Genomic DNA, 17633 nt, shown 5'->3' with positions numbered 1-17633 from the left:
CTACCAGTATTGCATTTTTCTATGAAAGATGCCTGGTACATATGTGGACACAAAGATCTCAACAAGGAGAGGAAATTGAAGCAAGACAAAGAGGGTAATAGGTACAACCCCTAACATAACAAAAATAGGAATCACAAGCTCCAATTCTCCTCTTAGAATTAGCATAAGAGTAGCACAAAATGAAACCATCATAGATGAAATTGAAATGAAAAGAGTTGATAAACCAATCATCAATTTTGTAGGCAATGATATTGTGATGAGAAGAACAATGGAGATGAAAATAGAATCTCTTATTTATGAAAAAGGGAAAACACTGCTTTATATAACAGTTACAACATAAGCAATAGAAATACAAATGGGTGAAAGTTCTATACTACCCTTAATATCAATTAAAGGATACAAGTATGTATATTCTAATACCCGCCCCTCAAGTTGGGAGAGTTATGGTTAACAATCCTAACTTGACAAGCAAAGGCTGCATTTGTGAACCAGATAAATTCTTGGTAAGTATATCTGCCAACTGGTTTTGTGAAGGAACAAAAGGAGTCACTATGAAACCTTGTTGCAGATATTCACGAACCACATGACAATCTATATCAATATGCTTTACCTTCTCTTGGAAGACTGGGTTTGCAGCTATACAAATGGCAGCTTGATTGTCACACATAAGAGGAATAGGAAGCTGAACCTTAAGTTGAAATTCAGGTAACAAATAGCTTAGCCATTTTAACTCACAGACTGTGGTTGCCATGGATCTATATTCAGCCTCAGCCGATGATTTACTGACTGTTGACTGTTTCTTGGCTTTCCATGAAATCAAACTGCTTCCCAAGAAAATGCAGTAACCTGTGACAGATTTCCTTGTTACTCTACATCTCCCCCAGTCTGAATCACAAAAAGCAGTTAGTAAACCATCATTTTTTGCTGAGAAAAATAATCCCAATTGCCTTGTTCCCTTCAAGTAGCGAAGAACATGTGAGGCTACATTCCAGTGTTGTTGAGTTGGTGAATTCATGTATTGGCTTAATTGTTGAGTGATGAATGCTATGTCAGGCCTGGTAAACCCTAAATACAGAATTCTGCCAATGATCCTTCTATACTTTTCTGCATCGAAGTATAAAGGAGAAGAATTTGGTTGATCTAGTTGCACTCCACTAGGGCAGGGACTTGTAGCAGTAGCAGCATTAGATAGTCCAGCATCAACTAACAAATCAGCAATATATTTCCCTTGTGACAAAATGATTCCAGCAGATGATCTATGTAATTCAACCCCAAGAAAATATTTAGCATAACCAAGATCCTTTATAGTAAATGCCTTATGTAATGCACTTTTGATCTCTGCAATTTGCTCTTCAGAAGAACCAGTAATGAGCATGTCATCAACATAGATCACAATTGCAGTAAAATGCCCATTTAATTGTCTAGTCAGTAAACAATAATCATGCATAGATTTGTGAAAACCAAGTTGTTGCAAGATAGAAGTGAATTCTTTATACCACTGACGCCCTGCTTGTTTGAGTCCATATAAAGACTTAGTGAGTTTGCATACTTGACCTTTTTTTGACTTTGTATAACCTGCTGGTGGACACATGTATATCTCCTCATCTACATACCCATGCAAATAAGCATTATTCACATCCACTTGATGAATAGGCCAAACTTTGGTTGCTGCAACTGCCAAAAATAGCCTTACTGTGACAGTTTTAGTGACAGGAGAAAAACTCTCTGTATAATCCACACCATATTTCTGATCATACCCCCTAGCAACCAATCTAGCTTTATATTTGTCCACACTTCCATCAGCATTATATTTTATCCTATACACCCACTTAGATGAAATCGGTTGCTTCCCTGCTGGCAATTCAACAAGAGTCCATGTCTCATTCTCCTCCAAGGCTTGAAGTTCTTTGGCCATGGCTTCTAGCCATTCAAGTTGGGTACATGCCTCATTGTAAGTGTTTGGCTCTTTAACTTTCACAATATTAGCCAAATAAGTATCATGTGTTGTTGTACAGGTAAGAGAACTATCAGCATAATTGACCACAAAGTCATTAAGTCACTGAGGTTGTTTGATAACTCTTTTAGGTGGTATAGGTTCAGGTTGGGAGGCATTGGAGTGAGATGAATTTGAAGGGGTTTGGGGAGTATGAGAAGAAGTGTTTGAACTTGTGGGTGCAGGACTAATGATCGGAGTATGAGATAGTGAGGGGATTGGTGTTTGGGACACTGAGGTAGTTGGTGATTGGGGTGGTGAAGCAGTTGCGGAAATAGGAATATTTATGGTATGTGAGGTAGAAGGAATGTCAGATATATTTGGTATAGGCATGACAGAGAAATATGGCAATGGACAATCTGGTATATTGTTTTCAGGCATTAGATCACCGGGGAATTGTGTTTCATAGAAACGAACATCTCTTGATACAACCAACTGTTGTTTCTCAATAAGATACACTTTGTATCCCTTTTGGCCAGGAGATAAACCTAAATAGATTCCTTGATGAGCTCGAGGCTCAAATTTATCTTTATGAGCCTGTGTATCTGTTGCATAACATAGACAACCAAAGCTCTTTAACTCTGTGTAGTTAGGTTCCTTCTTGTGGAACCTAAAATATGGACTCTGCCAATCAAGGGTTTTTGTTGGCAATAAATTGATGAGATGAGTAGCATAGAGCATAGCTTCACCCCAAAATTTATTTGAAAGACCAGATTGAAAGAGTAGTGCTCGTGCAGTTTCAGCTAGAAAACGATGTTTTCTTTCCACTACACCATTCTGCTGTGGTGTGTGGATGCAGGATCTTTGGTGAATAACACCATATTTTTGAAATAGTGCCTGAGTTTGACTTCCCATGAACTCAGTACCATTGTCAGTTCTGACTTTGAGGATAACAGCATCAAACTGTGTTTTGAGTGTTTGAAAGAAATGCTGAAGTAGGATAAGAACTCTATCCTTAGATTTGAATAAGAAAGTCCATGTGAGCCTTGTGTAATCATCAACAACAGTTAACATATATTTAGAACCTGTAAGGGAAGTTTGCTTATATGGACCCCACACATCCATATGAAGCAACTCAAATGATTTTTCAGTTCTAATTTCGCTATTGCAAAATGGCAACCTATGCTGCTTTGCCTTGTGACATGTTGCACAATGGTGATTCAAAAGATTACATGGCAGGTTCTTTATATGTGCAACTTTATGGTCAGAAATGTGACCTAATCTATGATGCCACATAGCTATAACAGAATTGTCAACAACAACATTTAAAACAACAACTTCATTATTGAGTGTAGACTTCTTACTAGTATTAATATGTACCATATCTTGCTGCAGTTGATATAAGCCTGCTACCAACTTTCCTTCTGCAATTTTTCTTCTAGAAACCAAGTCCTGCAAGACACAAGTCTCAGCTAAAAACTGAACACCAAACCTTCTTGTATCAAGTAACCTCCCCACTGATAAGAGATTAAACTGAAATGCAGGAATATGCAGCACATTTGTCAGTTGCAATAATGAATTAATGTTAACTGTGCCTGTATGATATACAGTTTGAACGGAACCATCTGGTAAATGCAATAATAGATGAACATCTTTACACATATGTGTACTTGCTCCAGAATCCACTATCCACAAAGCATTAACAGAAACAAGAGAAGAAAGAGCATAAGAATTACCACTGCTATCTTCATGTGCAAAAGCAGTAAAGTCTTCTCCAATAGCTTTGCCCCTTGCTAAGTACTTCTGCATTTCCTTCTGCACCATTTCCTGAACTCCTTTCTCTAGTGAATCAGTAGGATCACAAGGAGAATCCATCTCAAGAGCAGCACCAGCAACTTGTTTCTTCTTCTTGTTTCCTTTAAACCAATCCGGATAACCTACTATCTTAAAGCATTCCTCCTTTATGTGACCACTGCGTCTGCAGTGTACACAATATTTATCCTCTTTTGCCATCACTGACTTTTTCTTCATATCGCCACGAGCATTAGGATGAGTAAAAACAGCATTCACAACAGAATGTGATAAATCCTGTGCAGGATCTATGAGCAAATTCGATTTTTGCTTTTCCACTCGCAAAATCATAGAAAAAGCTTTATTTAGCAATGGATATGGATCAAGCAACAAAATCTGATTCCTAACATGTTCATATTCTTCACTCAAACCAGCTAAGAAAAGTAGCAATTGATCTTCATCACAAAATTGTTGAATCACAGTTCTAGCTTCTCCACAGGTACACGAAGGCAATGGCCTAAGTGTTGACATCTCATCCCAGATCTTTCTCTGTTTTGTAAAATAAGCAGTAACAGAGAGATTACCTTGAACAATTGAATTAACTTCTTGCTTCAAGTGGAAGAACATGATTCCGTCATTCTCGCCAAACCGTTGTTTGATCTGGATCCACAAACTACGAGCAGTTGTTGCATATAGAAATCCTTCGGCATATTCCTTCGAAATGCTGTTAATGATCCAGGAATAGACCAAGCTATCTACCTCCTCCCATCCATCATGCTCTTGTGTGTCCTTCTCGGGCTCAAAATTATCTTTGAGTATGTAATCGAGCTTCCGCTTGGCTCGTAATGCTCTTGTCATGATATTACACCATGAAATGTAATTTGCTCCGGTGAGAAGAACGAGAACTAACACCAGGCTTGGATTATCAGTATGGTGAGCAGATCCATACCTGTCGAGCCTTGAAGATGCCGATCCATCCTTTTCACTGTCTCTGTTTTCATTGTTGCGATTTATATTCACTTTTGATGAATTAATTGAATTAATCGATGATTCTGAAGATGAATCGGCCGATGAATTAGTTTCTTCGGTAGATTCTTCAATCTCTAAGTGTTCTTCAATTCCTCTTTGCAAAGCACTCAGATAACTGGTTTTTACCATTGATGAAGCGTGATGATCTTAACCATCAAGCTCTGATACCATATTGTGATGAGAAGAACAATGGAGATGAAAATAGAATCTCTTATTTATGAAAAAGGGAAAACACTGCTTTATATAGCAGTTACAACATAAGCAATAGAAATACAAATGGGTGAAAGTTCTATACTACCCTTAATATCAATTAAAGGATACAAGTATGTATATTCTAATAAATGACTTGAGGAAATCTTCTTCTGCATAACGAGAATTCAGAACTCCTAAGAACATTAGCACTGATGTTGAAGATGCAAAGAGAGATATTGCATCTGATACTAGGAATACCTTGAACAATATTTTATGTGAGAATATTGGGAATCCTTTGTCTTGAATGTAACCACCAGGAACTGTAAATACTGCTGTAAACATAGTTGTTATTATAAATGCACCTACAACTGTTGAAGATGTTGCTGTCTCTTTCATCCATTTATCTCCATTTGCAACCAATTCTTTATGGCTTTCTGTAAATATTTCACTTGCTTTTTCTCCATACTTGTTCTCAGATTCTATAGATGATGGATGTACAATACGTTTTATTTCCTGGGTCACAGTTATTCAGTCATTCAGAGTACAAGCGAACACTATTGATATAATTCAAGATACAAATTCTATGAGTAAATATGAAATGGTTGAATATATGACGGTTATTCAGTCATTTAGGATCCAGGTGTACACTACCGTCCAGGTGTACACTATTGATATAATTCAAGATGATAGTTCTATGTGTAAATATAAAATGGTAGAATACATCACAGTCATTTAGAGTCCAGGTGTACACTAACGTTCAGACGAATACTACTGATATAATTCAAGATGCTAGTTCTATGCGTAAATATGAAATGGCTGAATACATCACGAGCCTCTCCAACTTGACAAAAAAAAAAAAAATTGATCATTGGCCCGTTGAACATTAAGGATGCATCATTAACCCTTGAATTTGTCTAATATTACATGATTAATATCTTATTAGGTTGTAACATAAGAGGAGGTTAACAAGTTCATGAGGGCACTCGATCATTTTAATTATGGTTGTAATCGAACCGAGCCGAGTCGAGTTTTGGTCTATTCAAAATCGGCTTGCTATAATGTTAATGAGTATGTTAATATTGGAGCTCAAATTTGTGTTTGAGTTCGGCTCGTTTGTTCACGAGCCGACTCGTTTATCATGTCAGGGCTTAGCTCGCGAGCTGCTCATTTCTTTTGTTCACGAACTTTGCTCGCGAGCAGCTTGTTAAACATGTTCATGAACAAGCTCGCTTATTGTGTTCGCGAATGAAATAATATCAAATAAAATAATATCACGTTTATCAAATGAAAAAAATACAATTTTACATGCATGAACATTAAATATCTCCTTCGATATTATTCATGAGCTTCTATCGAGCTTGTTCATGAACTTGTTCACGAGCCTATAACCAAGCCAGCTCGCCAGCTTTAGAGCCGAGCTTTGTCGTGCTCAAACTCTGTTAGTTTACAAATCGAGCTTCTAAATCGTGTTCGCGAGCGACTCATTTATAAACCGAGTAGAGTGGAGCCGAGCTTTTATCGAGCCGAATACCGAACAGCTCATTAGCGGCTCAGCTCATTTACAGTCCTAATTTTAACCAAGTTAAGGGAGAAGGGTGAATAAGTTTCTTTAGAGGGATAATGGTCAAATTTAACCATAATATTTCAAGCGAAGTGCATAGTTAGCCAAAACGTATGAAATAGTGGAAATTTAACCATAACCTTTCCAACCAAGATCAATTTTAACCATATGCTATCAAAAATTTGAAATTATTGGTTTGACTGTAATTTAAATATTACATTGGACCTTCCAAATAAGTTTGTCGATAAATTGAAATGGTTTCGTACATTTTTGGCTTGTTTTTTTGTAACTATATTAATAACACATTAAATATTTAAAACAGTTTGACAAAAAAAATTGTGATTAACTTATATATAACATATTTAATTTCAGTATTTTAACAGAAATTTTGTGATTTTATTAGTAATACACTAAACATCTTAGACATAATTAAGATTGGAAGGTTTGAAGTTACAGTTAAACACCAGTCAAACCAGTTTTATCTAATTTTCTATAAAGTGGTACTAAAATTGATATGGCATGAAAACGTTAGGGTTAAATTTGCACCATTATATACATTGAGGCTAAATATACACTTCCGTGTGAAACATTAGAGTTAAATTTGGTAAATATCTAGTGGTGAAGCTGTTAACATGTTGGTTGAGAGCTTACCTATGACCCTATAGGTCATGGATGCGAATCGCATGGGTCGGGTGGTTGAGGGTTTTTCTTTGTCTTTAATGTAATTTTTTTTTGGGTAATTAATTTATTAGTCCCTATATTTTGACAAAACACACTGTTTAGTCCCTGTATTTTCAAAAACACACAGTAAAGTCCCTAACATTTTTCTCGGTAAACAGTTTAGTCCCTAACGTTTTTCTCGGTGAACTGTTTAGTCCCTGCCGTTAGACTCTCATGAAGATTCTGTTAGTCAATTTGGATTTGCGTTCTTCTTTTCTTTTATTTTCCTTTCATTTAAACTGTAATGCATCTGAAATCAACTTTGAGTGTTCTTCTTCTTGATTTTCTTCTTAATCGTTCAAATTCGTAAGCATTGGGTCAGTTCTTTTTCTTGTTCTCCATACAAATAGCTTCTTCTTTTAAATTGGATTTCATCTTCTAAAGTTTGAAAGTAAATAGTAAAGAGTAATTTAGTCATTTCCGAAGTCATAAACGGTAAAAAAATCTAACAAACAGACGGAAGGACTAAACAGTTCACTGAGAAAAAGGTTAGGGACCTTACCATGTGTTTTTTAAAATACAGGGACTAAACAGTGTGTTTTGTCAAAATATAGGGACTAATAAATTAATTATCCTTTTTTTTTTGTTTAATGTAAGTGCATTGCTGCCACCTAGCTTAACTGCTTCTTAGCTGACACAAGTCTTTTCAGTCAGCTATGTGGCAACCACGTGTCATCTAAGTGACAGTCACATATGCATGTCGTGAAAGTTGATTACCTTGTACCATTGTAGCTCTCGTTGCATCTGCAAAGCTGCCCCGGGGATATCAGCTAGTCTATTAGGTGGTGCTAAAAGGGCTGCAACATGTAAAATTCCATCCCCTTTATCATTGAGGTCTAATAACATGTCATATTTCTTAGTATTCATTGCATAAACAAGGCTGAATATTTTTCCTTGACGATGTAGAACTGCAGCCATGAGCAAGTTATTCCCATAAATGTCTTTACCATTTAGTAGACTAGGATTGGCTTTAAGCATAGCAATAACAATTTCAATCACTCCATATTTCACAGCTTCAAAGAATGCTTCACGAACTCCGTTTTCTTCGAGTTCATTTCTATCCATATTCGATATATTTTCGCACATAAAATGTACCATCTCTAGACCATAGGCGTGTCTCAACTTCTGATCGTAAATCTCATTCATTCCTTTATTCATAAGAAAAAAAATATAATTCGATAGTTTCACTACCAAAAAACGGCTTTTATAAAAGGAATATATCCTCATTAAAAGCACAAATATCATCATTAAAACATTTTTAGTGAAAATAATTCCTCTCATGACACTCTTCAGTACTGGAATCCCTTACTAAAAGTATTAATAAGTATAAAGTGTTATCCTCCGTAGTAAACTTATAATGATAATAATTTTTATCCTTGTTAATTCCATATATGAATTATTGTTACAATCATCGGTGGAGGGACAAGGTGGCACGAAGGGTCCGTCGATATCCCAACTCAGGGAAGCAAATGGAAAAAACTATAATTACCGGTATAGAAGTCGCTAAACAAATAATATTTGTCAGTAATTTTAGTATATTCAAAATCTCACGCAGATTGACACTATTGATGAAAATTGATTTTACGTCCTTGATTCTTAATTAAAAAAAATGTAGTTTTTAATAATTTTCTATTCATAAATCCCACCCTATTTTGTTGTGGTGAAAGTAGGGTTAAATGTATCATTGGTTATTGAATTTATATAATTATTTCAAAATAGTCACTCAATTTAAATTTGTCTTAATAAAATCACTTAACTTTAAATTTGATCTTAATTATGTCACTTTGACGATTTCAGTGATTAAAAAGCATCGAAATAATGACACATGTGATACGTCAACATGAGTCAACTCAGATTTGTGATTGAAACCAAACGTGACAGCCACGTGTCAGTTATTTTTATGAAAAAACTAATTTTTTTTTTCATAAAAACAACCGACATGTGATAGCCATTTGACGCATACGTGCATGTTATGTGTTGTTTCGATCAGAGATTTTAGTTGACTCATGCTGACATGTTACCTACGTCATCATTTCGATGCTTTTTTTATCAATGGAATTGTCAGAGTTACCTAATTGAGAGAAAACTCAAAGTTGAGTGATTTTATTGAGACAAATTGAAATTGATTGACCATTTTGAGATAATTAAGTAAGTTCAGTGACCAATGATGTATTTAACCGGTGAACATGAACATAGAAAACAATAATAAAAAAGTTGATTATCATACCAGAAAGTTCTAGAATTTTTGAGCCTAGATTTCGCAATCCACGTAACACTGAAAAAAAAATTTATTTAAATATAAAGAATAACGCAACAAGTTTGAATACTTAAAACATTAAGAATAGGGTAAAATTCAAATAAAACTTATGTGTTTTCAGATAAAGGAATGTGGTTTATTTTTTGTCAAAACGAGGATTGTGGTTTAACAAAATAATGACTTTTTAGATTGATACTATTAAAATCACATTTGACGACTTCAAAAATGACATATTTTAAGAAATACTAATATTCTAAACAACTTTAATTCTTCAACTTTTTTATTTTGAGATTGTTTAGATGATGTTTGTCAAAGAGAGAGAAAGTTAATGTTTAGAGAGAGAAAGTTCCAAAAAAGATGATTTTCGAAAATCTAAAATGTAGTTCCATAGAAAATATGACATTGAACAACTTTAATTCTTGAAAATTTTCATTTTCAGGTCGTTAAAGATGGTTTTAATAGCATTAATCCAAGTTTGAAACCGCAATCCTTGTTTTGACAAAAAGTAAACCATAGTCTTTTATCTGAAAATTAGTAAAACCACATGTGTTTTATTTGAACTTACCCTTAAGAATATGATTGTCATAATAAAAGTAAAATAGAAAATGTAATTTGGATGTGGATACAATTATGAATTTGATTGCAATATTTTATAAAATTAAGGTAACATTATTATATTAACACATCAGCGTGTACATATACCTTAAATGATCAAATAAATTTTGCCATCACGTTTAGATATAAACTTATTATAATGTTAAATTGGAAATTCAAAGTATCATAAATCTAAATCTAACAATAAATATCAAATTAGCCTATCGTTGGCCTCCATATTTCTAGATGAAAGCATTAGAATATTACTCACATTAATAGGATCGATAAGTAAGGGAAAATCCCATGAGTTCCCATCTGATCAACTTAAGCACACGGTCGTAAGCTTCTCCCACCCATTGATGGAATATCCACCACCCATTCTCTAATGACATCTTCCCACAAAAATATCTCTAGACTCCACAATGCCCTTCCAGACTAGGTTGGGGTTATGGTCCACCTCCGCCGTCCAAAAAGATCTCTTACAGAAATATTTAGCTTTGATGATACAAAAAGGATATGTATAATGAAAGGTTCAAAGTGGTGAAACCGTAGACTTCCAAACTCCTTTCGCACACATAATCTATTTTAGGTAGTGATAGGGGTCGAAAACCCTTATCTTTAGGTACGATTTTTAGGATAGTTTTGAGTAGTTTTCATTCAATAAGCAAGCATTTCTCGCACTTTTATGCATGTGCGCGTGATTATTAGTTTTAGTATATGTTTTATTTACTTTTGTAGTTTCTAGCCGTTTTCTGATTGATTTGAGGCAAAATATTGGCAAAATAGCACACACGTGAACTATCGCTTATTATTTCGGCTAATTGATCCACCAAAGGTCGCACCAAATAGAGTTTTTTACTCAAATCTAATTACTGGTGGGTCAATTTAGCACTTGGACTAACATTGTTTGAAGTTTATATGCATGTGCAGGTTAAAACGGGATCAATTTCGGAAGAAAATCACGTCTCGGGGACCCTCGGTAGCCGCTCGGCGAATTGGGCATGTTCAGCCCGTCGAATTGGCCTCTGTAGGCCAGCTCGACGAGCTGGCCTGCGAGAATCAGTCTTTTGACTAATTCCCGGCCCCACGACTTCACGATTTTGCCCCCACTCTTCCACCTCCATTGGTAAACAAGTCAGATTAGGTTTAGGCACGAAACTACAACTATAAATAGGACTTTGTATCTTTATTTTTAGATATCATTTTATTTTGTAAAAACCTAGCCTCCATTCTTGAAGAATCCTTTTCTTCCTTCCGTTCACCATTGAAGAACATTCAACCTCCGTACTCCCCAAGGATTATTCAAGACTCCATCCTTCAAGTCCTAGAAAGACGTCTGCATTGGTCGACAGGTTCCCTGAAAGTGATTTTTTTCTCTTTTATATTCTGTTTGCCTCTGATCCATTTTATGAATCCTAGGCTAATTGTATCATCCTGACAAACACATTCTTCAACTTTAATATTAATTCAAGTTTTGTTTGTTCAGTTGATTATTGTTATTATTCTGAGTCTTATGCTTTGCTTTTCTGGGCTAACTCATTCATAAATCCAAACATTAACTTGGCACATATTGCGAGCTGAATCTGACCTAGTCAAAGCCTATAAGATTGACAACCTTATGGAATATTAAGCCCAAATTATTGAGCCTTAGAGCTAGTTTCGGCCTTACAAGGGAATCACGCGCTAGGAACCATAGAAGGATAAGTAGAGTTAATTGCCTTAGGCACAAGTGACTCGGATTAGTTTTACAATTGAATGATAAAATAGGATTGAATTTAGTATTATCGTATCACTCCGTATCATTCCAGGTTAATTTACATTATTAATTAAGGATCACTTAGGAGTAGATTTAACGTAATTAGGAGTAGTTTAACTTAAACAAAATCAATCTCAAACCCTCCCCCCCATAACCTAGATAACATTAGAAGCCTAGTAGTTTGGTACTTGCGGTCTAAATCATATGGATTCAATACATGGACTTGTCCAGATTATTACTTGGTAGCGACGGGGTACACTTATCCCTTAGTGAGTCCTTTGGAGTGGCAGCTCCGGGGGCACACCAGGTAGCCTAGTGAATCCTCCCTTTATCCCCCTTCTAACCCCATAAAAATGAGTCCATCAGTATTGTAAAATCCCAATGTGACACATAAAGAAAAAAGATACTCATGCAGCAAGAAGGAACATCTTAAGCAACAACTTTGAGGAAGACCTCCTGCACTGCCTGAGATAACATTTTATGATCCCACTTAAACAATCTGTGCCACAATCTATCTCGCAAGTAACTAATAATAGATCTTTTTCCATGACTAATCAGAAAAATAAGACCTATATATCTTATAGAATTGAGGGGCATGAACACCAAAGGAGATGCTTGATATCTTCCTAAATGTGTATGGCCACATTCATACTGAACATGATACATGAGTTCTTGAAGATTGACTAATTGTGCAGAAATGCTTTCATAATGCTCCAGAATACTTTTCATAGACTATCATTCCTCCACATATGTGTTAAAGAAGAAGAAAGTATTGTTAGCAAAGAGTAAATGAGAGACTCAGGGAGCATATCTACTAGCCTTACCACCATGCAACATCCTTTCAGCCTCGCCTTCCTTCAAAAGCACAGACAACACTTCATCACACATGATGAACAGATGCAATGGAAATGGGTCACCTTGGCGCAAGCCTCGAATAGGAATGGTCAATCCCACCTCTTCCTCATTGAGTTCAACATGATAGTGAACATAAGACAAACAACATAATCCAATCCACAAAACGAGGATGAAACCATAAACTGGTCATAACGGCACACAAATAGGACCATTTAATCTGGTCATAGGCCTTACTGATGTTAATTTTTAAATCCACATGTCAATGCTTTCCTTTCACAAGTATCTTCATTGAATGGAGAAGTTCAAAAGGAACCACCACATTATTAATAATATAGTTCCTCGGGACAAAAGTTGATTGATCATTTGAAATTATGTCAAATAGAATATAGTTGAGGCGGTTAGCTAACACATTTGCCAACATCTTATAGATAACATTGCATAGCAAGATCAGGCGATGATCCTTCATAGTTGTAGGGATATCAAAGTTTGGTATTATAACTACATTGGTATCAAACAAATGTTTTGGGAGGCTTCCTGAATTAAACCACTGACAACAACACTAAATAATATGGGGACCCAGTTTTTGGGTCAGAATTTCACATAAAATGCCAAATTTAAACCATCGGGCCCAGGGTATTTATCGGGATGCATGAAAATTATTTTTTCCTTGCCTCTTTTCCCACGTGAAGCCATACCCGAGTAAAAGGAGGTCAAATAGGTAACGATCATTCATAGCTTCTCTAAACCCTCTGTAGAGCCATTCCGGGTGGAGAGCTTTGCCCTACTTATCTGAGACGAATAAAAGGTCATTATAGTCCATTATAACAGACCATGGTAATGAGGATCTTCCTTTTTAAGTACGTAAAAAGTCCTAAAAGAGATGCATATTAGCCATGCCTGACTAACCATAGAACCCGGTACACCGCTATAAACTACCACACTCATCAATACTAAAACAATCAATATGAGAAAGTGACTAAGATAACATGGTTACATAAATTTTATTAGACCAAAAGAGGGCTAGACCACCATCACAATCTTCCCGATCAACATAAAAATGTCCAGTTCAAGTCTAACCCAATCCGATGTTAATTTAAGTGGGCTCGGATTTAAAATCAAATCCCATCACTAATTCACAGAAACCAACCTAAAAATAACTATATAATTTTTAATAAAAGAATTCAAATTTATTAAAACAATATATATATATATATATATATATATATATATATATAATTTCATAATTAATATTAATAGAGCCGGGCTAACCTAGGCCTTTGGTGCACCTAAGCCTAACCAAACTAATCTCAAATTTCTTTGTCCAAACTGGTCCATTGAACACGGACTTGAACGCATCGGACGGGTACCCGAGGTTGTCAACATTTCTAATTCTAATTGACTTGGTATTTAATATGTCAAAATGAATGGTTATAAACATTTAAAAGAAAAAAAAAATGAAAGATTGATACCTTGATTTAGTATATTAGTCTGTCGCATATGTTCATCGAATGGAATTGATATTTTAACATCAACAGGGGAAGTAGGTAGTTGGACTTGAATACCTTCCAATATCAACCATATGCTTAATTAATTAAGATTTATATATAAAAAAGACTTAATACGCAGCTGAACTTGTTCAAAAAGTTTTATTGGCCCCCTAATCTTTTAAAATGTTCTGATAGCTTCCTGAACTTACATAAAATGTCCAGTTAGTCTCCTGAACTTCCGAAAAATGTAATCAATTGATCATTCGGTCGCAAAAAAAAAAAAGTAAGTTAAATACGAAAGATGTATTCCACGTATCTTAAACTGTTATTACATAACTCAAAAATAGATTAAAATGAAGTTATTACTTGCTCAACTATAAAACTTGTCTTCTCTAATATTAGAACTGTATATCCCGATTTTGATCGTTTTACTTTTTTAAGACTCGGGAAATACATCTTTCACATTTAACTTACTTTTTTTGCGACTGGGTGATTAATTGATTAAATTTTATGCAAATTCAGTGGGCTATCGGACACTTTGAAAGTTCAGGAGGACTATCAAACTTTTTGGAGAAGTTCAAGGATCAAATGATGTATTAAGCCTATAAAAAAAACTTAATATTAATCAAATTATGAACAAAAATGAAATTATAATGGTAATAATAAGGAAAATTTATGTGGAAACTAGATACATAAACTTATTAATGAAACCTAAAATTGGAAAACAATCTTAGAGAAAATATAAATAATAAAAACATATAGATATATTTATGAATTTATGAATTTTAAAATTATAAGAATTTATATTTAATTTTTTATATCAATATACAATAAAAAAAAATTATATAAAAGTCATATAATAGAAGAAAAAAGTGAAGGTTTTTTTATTATTAATTTGAAAACGTGTAGAATTTTTTTAGAAAATATTAGAAATTTACCGAACATGTGATTAATATTAATTCACTTTTAAATTACATTATGTTTTAGAACGCTAAAAATTTCAAAATTTAAGAACTTTTTTTTATCATTTTATTTTGGTAAATCACGAAAACGTGATTCAAAATGTTTTCTACAAGTTTACAAAAGTTATCAAACTGTAAAACACTTTAAATTCAAAATTGCCGTATAATATAATTATCAACTAATGACATATTAAATTAATAAATTAAGGAAATTAAGGAAGAAAAACTAACAAGAATAGATCCATTGTTTCCAGAAGACATATTGGTTGCCACTTGGAAATAAATCACTGAGACCGGAAATTACGTTGATTGGAATATTTGAAACTTTGTCTTTTTTAACAGCCAAGCTTGGACACTGTCGGAGTAGGTCCAACGATATGTCTTCATTTGTAGGAAAGTAAACAAGAATTTGTGTCAAAATATGGAGAAATTTTACAGTACTTTAGTAAAATATTTCAGACCAATGAATTAATGACACATGCATATATAGTTTTTTTTTCCACTAATCATGTCCATGTAGTGGGATTTAAAACGATTTTCATTAATATATAAAGGTGAACAGAAATTATATATAAAAAACAATAAATAAATAAATTCTTATATATTAGTTTAAGTTTTTGTGTTAAATAGTTCTCAAAATTATAAACGGGTAGAGTGGGAATGAGAATAGTTTAACCTTACAACAACAAAGTCTTAGTCCCGAAATGATTCGGGGTCAGCTAACATGAATCATCATATAAAACTGTGAAATCAAATCATGTCAGTGACACAAATTCTCTCCCTCCATTTTGTCCTATCCATTACCATATTTTCCTCAATCCCCAATAAACTCATATAACTTTTGATCAACCTCCTCCAAGTTTAACCTTAAATCAACAAAATAAATTTATAAGTCAAAAGTTGAAGGAATTAAGAAATCTCCAATTTGGATAAAGAACCTTAGCTTCAGAAGTAAAAATTCATTTGAAAAATGATCCCTCACAATGATGATGTGGAGTATTTCCAATACGGGCAAAGAGTATCCCATTATGGGGAATCCAACGACACGTCCAAGCAAGCACATGGAATGTTGATTTTCAGCCCGACACGCCATGTGAGAGGGTGACATGCCGTGTAGAGCTCCCCAAACTTTTTACCCGAAATTTGAACATTTAACACAGCGTGTCGAGCAATGACACACCGTGTCACTTTACTTGGAGAACAATCCGACCATTTTCAGCGACGGCGAATTTCCTTTCAGCGACAGAATGTTGATTTTCATCGACGACAAATCAGCTTTTCCGCCAAGAAGAAGACACACAAGGCTAGAGGGCAAGGGGACCAAGTCTGCCCCAATTCTTACACCTCTTATTTACCATTATGCCATTTTTACTTTATTGTTTGTCCTATAGTTTTAATTACCTAAGTGCCATTTTGACATTTCATTACTATCTTGCCCTTATCACTCTTAATTATTTGTAGCCCCGGCTAGGACCTTTGTGTCTTTTACAATTATTTAGAGAGTACTATATAAAGCCTCTTATTTGTAAGGATCCTTAACTTTTAATCAATATAATTTCTATCTTCTTCTTTGTGAAGCATGTTAAGGTTTTCAACTTTCAACAATGGGAGATATTTGATTTCTTTACGGTTTAGTTCGTAAAACCCGGGATTAACTCCTTCTAATTTAGTTAGAGAAGATAATATTTGTTAGTTTATGATTAAAACTAACACGTCTCTAGACCGATCCGTAACAAATGTTTGTGAAGCCTGTTAAGGTTTTCAACTTTCAACAATTAATGGGAGATCTTTGATTTCTTTACGATTTAGTTCGTAAAACCCGAGATTAACTCCTTCTAATTTAGCTAGAGAAGATAATTTTTGTTAGTTTATGATTAAAACTAACACGTCTCTAGACCGATCCGTAACAACTATTTGTGAAGCCTGTTAAGGTTTTCAACTTTCAACAATTAATGGGAGATCTTTGATTTCTTTACGGTTTAGTTCATAAAACCCGTGATTAACTTCTTCTAATTTAGCTAGAGAAGATAATCTTTGTTAGTTTATGATTAAAACTAACACGTCTCTAGACCGATCCGTAACAAATGTTTGTGAAGCCTGTTAAGGTTTTCAACTTTCAACAATTAATGGGGGTCTTTGATTTCTTTACGGTTTAGTTCGTAAAACTCAGGATTAACTCCTTCTAATTTAGCTAGAGAAGATAATCTTTGTTAGTTTACGATTAAAACTAACACGTCTCTAGACCGATCCGTAACAAATGAGCAAAGAGAGAATTTATACTCTTAAAATCTTAAAATCCTAAGCATAAATTACAAATAAAGCATAACTTAATATAATTGAAAATATAATAAAATGGGCCAAATGAAAATTTAATGTGTTTATTTTTAACCCTAATCATCTTCCATAAATTATAGTGTCAAGAAGTTATTTATGAAGCACAGAAACTCTTCATGATATGTGTTTCCCCGTTTCCGGTAGATGTGGAAAACGGAAACT

At 34.4% G+C, this 17633-nt stretch overlaps 1 protein-coding gene across 1 annotated transcript; it reads right to left on the bottom strand.

Moving 5' to 3' along the window:
• Window positions 1-8343, bottom strand: LOC136222811 (uncharacterized). Its single transcript, XM_066010524.1, has 3 exons — window positions 7944-8343; window positions 5100-5458; window positions 1-250 (listed from the first exon to the last, which is right to left on the bottom strand). Exons 1-3 carry the CDS (start codon window positions 8322-8324, stop codon window positions 1-3), a joined length of 990 nt encoding a protein of 329 aa, XP_065866596.1. The 5' UTR covers window positions 8325-8343.
• Window positions 8344-17633: the final 9290 nt, after the last annotated feature.

This window comes from Euphorbia lathyris, chromosome 3 (assembly GCF_963576675.1).
Source record: "Euphorbia lathyris chromosome 3, ddEupLath1.1, whole genome shotgun sequence".
In the NCBI taxonomy this organism is placed as follows: domain Eukaryota; kingdom Viridiplantae; phylum Streptophyta; class Magnoliopsida; order Malpighiales; family Euphorbiaceae; genus Euphorbia; species Euphorbia lathyris.
The sequence above is the reverse complement of the archived record's forward strand: the minus strand, read 5'-3'. Positions and strand labels throughout refer to the sequence as shown.

Bases quoted from the DNA above. Each gene is read 5' to 3' on its own strand.
- LOC136222811 (XM_066010524.1), bottom strand. From the start codon at position 8,324: ATGGTACATTTTATGTGCGAAAATATATCGAATATGGATAGAAATGAA. The intron at 5,459-7,943 runs GTAATCAACTTT...ACTGTGACCCAG, and splicing joins GAGAGCTACAATGGTACAAG to GAAATAAAACGTATTGTACA. The intron at 251-5,099 runs GTCATTTATTAG...TCTCATCACAAT, and splicing joins GCAGAAGAAGATTTCCTCAA to ATCATTGCCTACAAAATTGA.